This window comes from Oncorhynchus mykiss, chromosome 4 (assembly GCF_057628025.1).
Source record: "Oncorhynchus mykiss isolate SJ-2025 chromosome 4, ASM5762802v1, whole genome shotgun sequence".
NCBI classification, from domain to species: Eukaryota; Metazoa; Chordata; class Actinopteri; order Salmoniformes; family Salmonidae; genus Oncorhynchus; species Oncorhynchus mykiss.
The window spans coordinates 66,675,484-66,687,802 of record NC_143025.1 but is presented as its reverse complement, the minus strand read 5'-3'; the positions used below and the strand labels follow the sequence as shown (position 1 = coordinate 66,687,802).

At 44.5% G+C, this 12,319-nt stretch overlaps 1 protein-coding gene across 2 annotated transcripts in view; it reads left to right on the top strand.

Moving 5' to 3' along the window:
- The window catches only part of LOC110522211 (solute carrier family 35 member F1), a 113,788-nt gene that overhangs the window by 68,004 nt on the left and 33,465 nt on the right, over nucleotides 1-12,319 (top strand). For both annotated transcript variants that reach the window (XM_021600417.3, XM_021600420.3), the window contains exon 3: nucleotides 10,191-10,318. In XM_021600417.3, coding sequence (XP_021456092.1) covers nucleotides 10,191-10,318 — 128 coding nt within the window. The remainder of the gene's footprint in view (nucleotides 1-10,190; nucleotides 10,319-12,319) is intronic.

The window sequence follows — 12,319 nt, the reverse complement described above, 5'->3', positions numbered from 1 at the left end:
CAGGTTTGTAGGATCCTTGCTCGCACACACTTTTTCAGTTCTGCCCACAAATGTTCTATATGGTTGAGGTCAAGGCTTTGTGATGGCCACTCCAATACCTTGACTTTGTTGTCCTTAAGCCATTTTGCCACATCTTTGAAAGTATGCTTGGGGTCATTGTCCATTTGGAAGACCCATTTGCGACCAAGCTTTAACTTCCTGACTGATGTTGCTTCAATATATCCACATAAATTTCCTACCTCATGATGCCATCTATTTTGTGAAGTGCACCAGTCCCTCCTGCAGCAAAGCACCCCCACAACATGATGCTTCCACCCCCGTGCTTCACTGTTGGGATGGTGTTCTTCAGCTTGCAAGCCTCCCTCTTTTTCCTCCAAACATAACGCTGGTCATCATGGCCAAACAGTTCTATTTTTGTTTCATCAGAAAGTCACATCTTTGTCCCCATGTGCAGTTGCAAACCATAGTTTGGCTTTTTTATGCCGGTTTTGGAGCAGTGGCCTCTTCCTTGCTGAGCGGCCTTTCAGGTTATGTCGATATAGAACTCGTTTTACTGTGGATATAGTAGATACTTTTCTACCTGTTTCCTCCAGCATCTTCACAAGGTCCTTTTGCTGTTGTTCTGGGATTGATTTGCACTTTTCGCACCAAAGTACATTCATCTCTATGAGACAGAACGCATCTCCTCCCTGAGCGGTATGAAGGCTACGTGGTCCCATGGTGTTTATACTTGCGTACTATTGTTTGTACAGATGAACGTGGTACCTTCAGGCGTTTGTAAATTGCTCTCAAGGATGAACCAGACTTGTGGAGGACTACACTTTTTTTTATGAGGTCTTAGCTGATTTCTTTTGATTTTCCCATGATGTCAAGCAAAGAGGCACTGAGTTTGAAGGTAGGCCTTGAAATACATCCACAGGTACACCCCCAATTGACTCAAATGATGACAATTAGCCTATCAGAAGCTTCTAAAGCCATGACATAATTTTCTGAAATGTTCCAAGCTGTTTAAAGGCACAGTCAACTTAGTGTATGTAAACTTCTGACCCACTGGAATTGTGATACAGTGAAATAATCTGTCTGTAAACAATTGTTGGAAAAATTACTTGTGTCATGCACACAGTAGATGTCCTAACCGACTTGCCAAAACTATAGTTTGTTAACAAGAAATTTGTGGAGTGGTTGAGAAATGAGTTTTAATGACTCCAACCTATATGTATGTAAACTTCGGACTTCAACTATATTATATATAGTTATATATAACTATATAACTATATTTTTTCCATTCAAATTGACATTTGTTACCTAATTAATCACTTCTTAGTGAAATTCAATGGGTTGATTTTTAAGTAAAGAGATGTGTTTTCCATGAAGCCTAAAAAGCTGGGAAGCCTCCACTATTGGTCTCTACTTTAGAAATACAGACAGAGAATACATGTCAAGTACGTAATGGATTCACACCATGTGACCATAATATACCACAGTATACTGTATATGGTGACTGACAAGGTGATAGTACACAATAGTTATCTGTGGTGTAGGCCTATACTCTAACACCTATCCAGTTGCCACATTTTCACAGACAAGAGGGACTGTAATAACAAGGCTACTAAGGTAGAGAGGTTAGCTCTCTTCAGTAATAGCCTTAACATAGCAGCATTCTCTCAGTGTAATACGTAATAAATGTTAGCCCACAAGGAAAACAGCCCTGACATCGCAGGCTGAATGATGCAATGCACCTGCAATGACTTAATGCACTTACAGTATATTACAATGTAGCAATACCCACAGCCTACCTCTTTTTTTTCCCATCAATATTTGAACTTCTCTATGGGATGTTCAATCAATCATCTCCTTATCTCCCTGGACTGTCCTTGACTGTCGACTCTTGTCAGGCATTTTATATTTCAGTGCTTTTAGTTGTGTTGAATTGGACTGAATATAAATGTGTGGGTGAATGCTGTCGTTATCTCTTCAGTGTGGTGTGCGAGTGTGTGTCCATAAGATATTGTGTGTGTGTGTGTGTGTGTGTGTGTGTGTGTGTGTGTGTGTGTGTGTGTGTGTGTGTGTGCGTGCGCGTGCGTGCGTGCGTGCGTGCGTGCGTGCGTAGGTGCGTGCGTGCGTGCGTAGGTGCGTGCGTAGGTGCGTGTGTGTGTCTCTCAGTCAGTCAATGTGTATACCCTAGTCAGTGTGTACGTGTCTGAGGTGCCCCTCTGACTCTGTTTATTTTGGGGAGAGTTTGGTGGAGTTATCTTGAGTCAGTACTCTTCTTTACCTCCCGTGGTATCTTCCTTCAGGAGCCTGCAGGTACTTGGTCAGGTCAATGTCTGCATCCTCCCAGCAGATGATTGCCTCTGTGAGCTCGCTCTTATATTGCTCTTTAGGAGGGAGGCTCTGCCCTTCCCAGCCTATTGACTCAATAAGCAACGGGGTCTTAATGCAGGGACAATCTCAGCAGAATATACAGTATACGGCTGATTGTGCTTCTGTTCCCATAAGCACATAATCAATAATGTAATAACTTATGTCTATATCAGGGTTAGGGGTAGAAGGAGGAGAGAGGAGGTACTAAGTAGCCTATGCGTGCTTATCTAACTGCACACTTTGCCATATTAAGAGGGTTTTAGGAGTTTTATGATAGTTTAAAAAGACTTGATTAAGAATGAGGCCTATGTAGAAAGGTCCATCCATATTACATTGCAGTGGCGACCCGTCATTCAGGGCAGGTGGGGCCCTGAATGATGAATGACTGCAATGGAATATGGATGGACCTTTCTACATAGGCCTCATTCTTAATCAAGTCTTTAACCAGTTGAGTCTATGGGGGCGCTATTTCATTATTGGATAAAAAAACGTGCCCGTTTTAAGCGCAATATTTTGTCACGAAAATATGCTCGACTATGCATATAATTGACAGCTTTGGAAAGAAAACAGTCTAATGTTTCCAAAACTGCAAAGATATTATCTGTGAGTGCCACAGAACTCATGCTACATGCGAAACCAAGATGAAACTTCAAACAGGAAATGAGCAGAATTTCTGAAGCTCTGTTTTCCAATGTCTCCTTATATGGCTGTGAATGCACCAGGAACGAGCCTGCCCTTTCTGTCGTTTCTTCAAGATGTCTGCAGCATTGTGACGTATTTGTAGGCATATCATTGGAAGATTGGCCATAAGAGACTACATTTTCCAGGGGTCCGCCCGGTGTCCTTTGTCTAAATTGGTGCGTAATCTTCAGTTGCGGGCATTTTCTCCTGGGATTCAGGACAGAAAGCACACTTCCGCGAACGATATATCATCGAAGATGATATTGTATGCTGCTGCATAAATGATGTAATATGCCAGGGAGATATGTATACTGTAGCTAAGAAAGTAATACTAAGTGTATGTTGTGTAGTAAGCTGTTAGTAGCTCATGTGCCTCACCCTAATAATTTGGTCCCTTTCCCCCTCATAACTTAGCCTACTTTTCTGACTTGGTGGTGCACATGTAGCCTATAGTCTGTTTTAGAGAAATGTAATCATCAAATATTGTAAGAGCTTTCATTGTCTGATTATATGCCCCCTTTTTTTCTCCTACGGCCCCTTTATTTGTCCTACAGTTCTCACTTGGTGTACAGGGAGAATACTGTAAGAACGGCTCTAAATTCTGCTGCTGTACATTTCAAATGTGCTGAACAAATATTTATATTGACTACGTCTGTCTTAGCTCGCTCATTAATGTCTTAATCTGAGCCTCTTATCCGCTCATCGTTCCCTTATGCCATAGCTTGTACATCTCAATTGTCAGTAGAAACCACATTTGTTTAAGCAAGTCTCCCATATCAGCTATGTTTATTTTTTAAAGGCAGTAAATGAGGCTGAATGAACTGTTTCACTGCCAGACAAGCCACCGCTGATAGCCAGGTTTAGAGGTGGTAAGGATTCATAGAGTGAAAAGAAAAGAAAGCTCTGCTGTTGGGACGGCTTTATGTAGGCCCTAACAGTTTGTCACCGTTATAGTGCAATTAATGTATTGTTTAGTGTTGTGTTGTGTAATGGCTTTGCTGGCATGCATCACATTTTTTGGGGGGGGGAGTTTGCCCCACTAAGATTTACATGCTAAAATCGCCACTGTTCCATTGTGAGATATCCACTCAGCCCCTAAGCCAATGAAATCAGTGATTCCACTGAGTCTGGATGGATCGGTATTGAATGAACGGTGTGATGGTATCGTCTGGCCAGAAGGTGGTATAAAACATCAGCATACGTAGAGCATGTTCATGAAAAATGATTATGTAGAATACAACGGCTATAATGACTTCTAGAGGGATGTGTGTTTTGTACCTCTCTCAGTCTCTCTCCATCTCTCTGAGTACTCCTCTGTATGGGCTCGGAGTCCCACAGTGTGTGTGTGCCACCACTCGACAGGTGGGGTGTCATAATCTTGTCATTACTTGTTAGCTTGCCGAGTGTCTCACACACTGTGTGACTGTGTGTTGTAACTGAGGTAGTCCAGGTGAAGTGGGCCTTCTCAAGGGCACTGTGGGTGTGCGTGTGTGTGTGTCAGGGTTGGTCTCAATTCTGAATTGCATTGAGAATGCCTCATAAATTCCAATTCAATTATTGAATTTGAATTGAAGTAGGAAACAGGATACAGAATTGCAATTCAAATTTGAATGAAAGGAAATATAAGTGAATGAAATTCAAATGCCTCTTCTATATTAGGTGTAGCGTATATAAAAATACACAGAACAAAAATATAAACACAACATGCAACAATTTCAAAGATTTTACTAAGTTACAGTTCATATAAGGAAATCAGTCGATTGAAATCAATAAATTAGGCCCAAATCTATGGATTTCACATGACTGGGAATACAGATATGCATTAATCATGGCTGTTGATTGTGTCCTGTGAAATGTTGTCCCACTCCTCTTCAATGGGTGTGCGAAGTTTCTGGATATTGACTGGAACTGGAAAATGCTGTAATACACATCCATACAGAGCATCCCAAACATGCTCAATTGGTGACCTGTCTGGAGAGTATACAGGCCATGGAAGAACTGGGACATGTTCAGCTTCCAGGAATTGTGTGCAGATCCTTGTGACATGGGTCTGTGCATTATCATGCTGAAACATGAGGTGGTGGTGGTGGATGAATGGCACGACAATGGGCCTCAGGATCTCGTCACGGTATCTCTGTGCATTCAAAATGGCATCGCTAAAATGAAATTGCCTTCATTGTCCGTAGCTTATGTCTGCCCATACCATAACCCCACTGCCACCATGGGGCACTCTGTTCACAACGTTGACATCAGCGTACCACTCAACCACATAACGCCATACACGCTGTCTGCCATCTACCCGGTACAGTTGAAACCAAGATTCATCCATGAAGAACACACTTCTCCAGCGTGCCAGTGGCCATCAAAGGTGAGCATTTGCCCACTGAAGTCGGTTATGACGCCGAACTGCAGTCAGGTCAAGACCCTGGTGAGGATGACGAGTACGCAGATGAGCTTCCCTGAGACGATTTCTGACAGTTTGTGCAGAAATTCTTTCGTTGTGCAAGCCCACAGTTTCATCAGCTGTCCGGGTGGCTGGTCTCAGATGGTCCCGCAGGTGAAAAAGCTGGATGTGGAGGTTCTGGGCTGGTGTGGTTACACGTGGTCTGTGGTTGTGAGGCTGGTTGGACATACTGCCAAATTCTCTAAAACAACATTAGAGGTGGCTTATGGTAGAGAAATGAACATCAAATTATCTGGCAACAGCTCTTTTGGACATTCCTGCAGTCAACATGCCAATTGCACGCTCCCTCAAAACTTGAGACATCTGTGGCATTGTGTTGTCTGACAAAACTGCACTTTTTAGAGTGGCCTTTTATCGTCCCCCAGCACAAGGTGCACCTGTGTAATGATCATGCTGTTTAATCAGCTTCTTGATATGCCACATCTGTCAGGTGGATGGATTATCTTGGCAAAGCAGGATTGCTCACTAACAGCGATGTAAACAAATATATGCACAAAAAATGAGAGAAATAAGCTTTTTGTGTGAATGGAACATTTCATTGATTTTTTATTTCAGCTCATGAAACATGGGACCAACACTTTACATGTTGCGTTTATATTTTTGTTCAGCGTACATGTACTTGTATATAAAACATCAAACATGTCATTATATACATGCATATTGTTCAAACAATATAGGGCAAATTTTTATATTTCATTAATCACTTACCTTTTGTTAAATATAAGGGGAAAATAAATTTCCCAGAATGCATTAGTTTTACCCTCAAGTTAACCCTTTGGCCTTGGTGGAAATATAATTGGCTATTCTAAGCACTAAGGTTAAAAGAGTATATGAACATTGTTTCCAGAGAAAAGTGATATATTCTTTAGTATCTGGAAGTGTGACCTTTCCGATTTAATGACTGAGTGGAATTTCTTTGATTTGCACTGGTTCAAACTCAAATTCAAATTCTACATCCTGTGGGGTGTGGTCATTTTTATTTGAATTTCAACTCATGAGTAGAATGGGAGTGAATTCCAAAATTCTGCATTGAGACCAATCCTGGTGTGTGTATGAGAGAGAGCCTTCACCCCATCTCCCTCCCACTCACAGCCTCTTGCCCTTCCATCCTCCACTGAGCTTCTGATCTCTGTCTGTTAGACTAGACCAAAGACAACAAGCATCACATCAGACACAATTCAAACAGAAGGTCAGGTGATTGGTCTCCAATGATCTGTGTGACTTAGTGATGGGTTCTCTCCCTCCCTTGTGTGTAAACAAGGATAGAGCGTATTTGCACACCTCGGCGAATAGCGGTGCGCTGATTAAAAGGGACTTCCAGTGTTTGGGCCTCCCACGCCGCCGTTTCAACCTCCCTCCTCTGTTTGAGATAGTCAGCGGTTCACCGGGGCAACCTTCTCCACGACGATAACTCACACTATAACACTAAGCAGAAAGACGCCTCTCTAACCTTGGCTGATGTTGAAGCTGACGAGCAAGCAAGGCCGTGATTTTAACGTTGATTTTCAACAATGACAAACCTTTTTCTTTAACAGTTTGGCCAGGTACTAGAAGCTCCCTCTAAGTACCCTTGGTGGAGGCTCAAGGGGGAAGAGAAAAAAGTCCTGAGTTCAAATTGGAGCAGATTTAGAAGGATCCCAATTAGTGCCTGAGGGAGAGAGATAGGCCCGTCTGGTAGAGGAGCACTGATGAAGCACCTAGGCTCCATCATTAGCCTGCACACTGAGTCCCTTGACACCACCGTTGGCCACAGAGCTTGATGAGGCGGGCTGGAATGGACACAGTGTCTGTCTCCTTTGTCTACTGCTGTTGCTGTTGCTGTTCCCTGGCACGGCTCTTGTCTTCTACCATGTGCTGCTGGGCTTTCTGTTCCAGAAATAGCTGGCCAAGTGCATGCAAAATCAGCATTGTACTGTGTGCAAAATCGTTTTCATATGCTGTTCATGTGCATGTAATATCTTGAGCAGGTCTGGGATCTGTTGCATGTGACAGGAATTGGTATCCTTTGCCAGAGGAGACAACCCTATGTTGAATGGTGGTTGTCTGTGCTGCAGCCTAGTGTGATTAGTTTGTTGGCCCTTATCAGTTCTCTTAACAAGCTCCGTAGTGACACCTCTGCTCCGCCCCAGGCCCCTGGTCATCTAGTAAATGTCACTATAATGACACACGCATTAACATTTACAGGTCCAGCAGGCCAAAAGAGATAATTGGGGACTGTAACCTGCAATGAAAGGGAGACATGTCAAGGATTCTAAAAATGACATTTTGGTTGTAGAGTAAGTGAATGTTTTGGATCATTTTAGGTGCATTTATTTTAGGAACGTATTTCATATCTCATTGTGCAGTTTTCTAAATGTGCAATGATTGAAGACCTCGGTGTTTAGAATTGTTTGGACTATGAGGTTGCTAAGGAAACATTACCATCCAATGGTCTTGTTATTCTTGATCAAGTTGTAGAACTAGTAGTGCCTTAATTGGTCGAGTAATTGTATTGAAATGCGGAGCCCTGCAGGAATTATTCCAGTAGCATGGTTTAATTGTTTTTACATGGCCAATCAGTGTGTGTGTACCCAGAGGAGCTCCAGGGGACCGGCGCTAGCTAGCTAGCTTCATTTTCACTGTCACTACCCAGACAGGTTAATGTTCTCTTATTCTGGCCTTATTAAAAGCTGCTGCCCGCTAACACATCCTGATCCCCATACTCATCACGTCTCCTCTGCACTTCTAACCAGGTCTGGAGATGTTTTCTGACTTCCTCAGGTACATTTAAATAGCTGTTCGGTGTCTGAAATGGCACTGACCCATCGAGCACATAAAGTGTGTGAGTGCCAGGCAGGCTGTGATAATAGCGTGCTCAGAGACACTTGGCTCTAATAAGAGGTGTTTGATTGCTTTTTTTGAATGTATTTTTCCTCCTGTTGATTGTGTTTTCGGGCCGGCTGCGGGGAGGACAAGCTCTTTCATGATGCTGCTGCTTGAGTGATTCTGAGCTCGACATGTGAACTTAGACCGTTACTGTAGATAGGCGAGGTACAGTAACAGTAATGCAATAGAATATATGTGGAGTGTTTATCTTTATAGCTTTGCCGTAGAGAGGAATGGTAACAGATAAGCCTATTCCTCACTGACTTTATACTGTCTAGGTAGAAGGAGATTGATATAGAAAGAGCATACAATGACATCCCTGTTTAAATGAACAGATAACCTGCTCTTGGAGATGGACGCTTAGACATGGACATATAGCTCAGTAAATAATCCTCTATCTTTAGGAAATATTTACCTTTCTCTGTGACAGTGGCTGGCTGGCTGGCTGGCTGGCAGGCTGGCTGGCTGGCTGGCTGGCAGGCTGGCTGGCTGGCTGGCTGGCAGGCTGGCTGGCTGGCTGGCTGGCTGGCTGGCTGGCTGGCTGGCAGGCTGGCTGGCTGGCTGGCTGGCTGGCTGGCTGGCTGGCTGGCTGGCTGGCTGGCTGGCTGGCTGGCTGGCTGGCAGGCAGGCTCGGTAATGTTTGCTGTGCTGTGTGACCCATACCCAGTGTTAAAAAATAAAAAGCTAGAACACGTCCCAGTGGAAATCAGTGAATATGGTTGTTAGCTAGTAGAGCACAGAACCATCAGAGTTTGGGAAAGAAAACGGCTCCCCATCAATGCACTGCACTCCTGTGGACCCCAGGAAGAGTAGCTGCTGCTTCAGCAACAGCTAATGGGCATCCTAATAAAATACTTAATACTCAACTCCCTCCAGTCAAGGAATGGAAGCCATTTTGAACGATTTCCCTACAAAGGTTTCTGTTCGTTCTACACTTGTGTTCACTCTAGGCAGCTATACATATTTTTTGTGTGCATAGAAGACCTGTCAATATGTAAATGCAGGGTAATTAAACAATTTCCTTCAGTGCATCTGTTAGAGTTAGCTTAGATTTCAATAAAGTACCAGTACATGTATCATTGTTCTAAAGGTATCAGTGTACAACACTATAGCTGCCATAGTATTAACCCCACCAACCTGTGTCTGACAGTTTGGTGTTTTTGAGGCTGAAAATAATTTGCTTTTGAACGCCTCCCACTCGCTCCCCTGGAAATATTGTTGGGCTGAAAGTCTGCCTGCACTTCTTTGTTGTCTCCAATTATTCCTCCACTCCTGCCTTACTCTATTTCTCTCTCTCTACCCACACTCTGATCCCAGAGAGCTTTCTTTCGCCAATTATGGTCATAAAGAAAGGCGGCCATTTTAGAACACTCTCATGTTGGGCTTGTTGTGTTAAGAGATTACTGCACTTTGCTAGCTGTATAGTAACTGAGTTGAATTGAAAATAAATAACTAGCTGGCCGGTGACTGCATTGATCTCTTCAGATTGCCGGAACGCCTTTTTCCTTCCATGATCCTCGGGGAAAGGCCGACTTCTCTCGTGTGTGGTTTTGTTTATCTGTTTTGATTTGTCATGTTAATTGTTTCCGTCTTTGTGTCTGTCTTCTAATTCGTTTGAAATGTTAGCCACACACTGAAGCTGGAAGGGAAATCTTATATACGGTAGTTTCAGCATTTTAAGTTTTATAAGGAGCTTACGCACTTATCCCTAGACAATGTCAATTATATCCACCCACAACATCTCATGGGCACAGTTATATTCCCTGTGGGAACAGACGTTTTTTTTTAGACCATGTCTCTCTTATCCTCTTCACAGGTGAGGAGAATTTACTGGCAATACTGAAAAGGCGATGGTGGAAGTACATGATTCTGGGATTGATAGACATCGAGGCTAACTACCTGGTTATCAAAGCCTACCAATACACCACACTCACCAGCGTACAGGTGAGTCTGTTCTCATCTATCACATGTGAAAGCCATCGGTGTGCGTGTATGTGCGCAGGGGTGCGTGCGTGTGTCGGTACAGGACGTTCCCTTGACTGGCCGCTGGACAGACATAAGACAGTAGTACGGCGGTGACCTTTGTCGAGTCTACGTAATAAGATGGCTAATTAAAGGTGCACTGGCTGACTCTCATCCCGTGTGTCAGTTCATCTTCATTAAATTGCAGTTAGTGCCAGAGAAGCCTTACTCAGATCCATCCGAAAGGCATCAGTTCCTTGGCGCAGGGCTGGAGGGATGGAAGGAGGGAGGTTTAAATGATTATAGGAGAGTCTCGGTTAGAGCACAATAGATTTTGTTTCCTCTCATCTCACCGGAATCTGACATTTTCCTCCACCCCTCCAGAGCCCAGGTAGGACTCAGGATCAGTGTGTCGGTATCCCCTCTCTAGTAATGAATCAGGCCTCTAAACTCTCTCCTCTCAGTGCAGTCAGTTAGGGCTGAACGGGAACAGACGATACAATTAACACTCCACCGGCTAACCTGGACTCTTCCAGTTCCTCCAGCATGCAGGCCTCTCACACTCAGAGAGAATGAGAGAGGAGAAATTAGATCCGTGCCAACTGCAAAGTTGTGTTAATGGGTATAGATAGCTCTTGTGGTGTACATGCTGTACTGAAACCATATCAGTTGAGTAGTTTCACCGGATTCTATACGGCATATTGCAGTGTCATTTTCATTCGTCAAGTCTGTGGTAGCCTGAAAATGTGAGGTATCGGCAACAATCGGAAGCAAATAGATCAATTCCCTCTTCAGATCATAGCGGAGATGTGTCATTTTCCATTTGCAAGTAGTGGGAGGGAACCATGTGGAAACAAGTTGGCAGAATAACATCTGTAAATGTGTCTTCTGTCAGCTTGTGGGTCTCTGCCTCTGCCTCTACTCAGCCAGACAGAAAACAGATGGAGTGTCAGGGTCTATATCCGTCAGATACCGCTCAGCTCCGACCGCCACTCGAGACCGCTCTGCCTTGCCGTTATTTTGGGAAGTGGAATCGATGACCGGCACGGCACCGCTGTCTCACGACAGAGAGAGATAATCCATGGCCTGGGCCTGAGTCCTGCTCTGGGCTGGAGCAGTGGGAGTGGGAGTGTCAGGGCCAGTGATGTGGAGGGCTGACTGTTCTGTTGAAGTAAAGTAGGGGGGTACCAGAATCCCCTCATTCCCCTGGGGTCTGGCCCTGTGACTGACAGACAGATAGACCTCATTCCCCTGTGGTCTGGCCCTGTGACAGACAGACAGAAAGACTTCATTCCCCTATGGTCTGGCCCTGTGACAGACAGACAGACCTCATTCCCCTGTGGTCTGGCCCTGTGACAGACAGACAGATAGACCTCATTCCCCTGTGGTCTGGCCCTGTGACTGACAGACAGATAGACATCATTCCCCTGGGGTCTGGCCCTGTGACTGACAGACAGAAAGACTTCATTCCCTTATGGTCTGGCCCTGTGACTGACAGACAGAAAGACTTCATTCCCCTATGGTCTGGCCCTGTGACAGACAGACATACAGACCTCATTCCCCTGTGGTCTGGCCCTGTGACAGACAGATAAACCTCATTCCCCTGTGGTCTGGCCCTGTGACAGACAGACAGACAGACCTCATTCCCCTGTGGTCTGGCCCTGTGACAGACAGACAGACCTCATTCCCCTGTGGTCTGGCCCTGTGACAGACAGACAGACCTCATTCCCCTGTGGTCTAGCCCTGTGACAGACAGACAGACAGACCTCATTCCCCTGTGGTCTGGCCCTGTGACTGATAGACAGACAGACCTCATTCCGCTGTGATCTGGCCTTGTGACTGATAGACAGACAGACCTCATTCCGCTGTGATCTGGCCTTGTGACAGACAGACAGACAGACCTCATTCCGCTGTGATCTTGCCTTGTGACAGACAGACAGACCCCATTCCCCTGTTGTCTGACTCTGTGACAGACAGACAGAC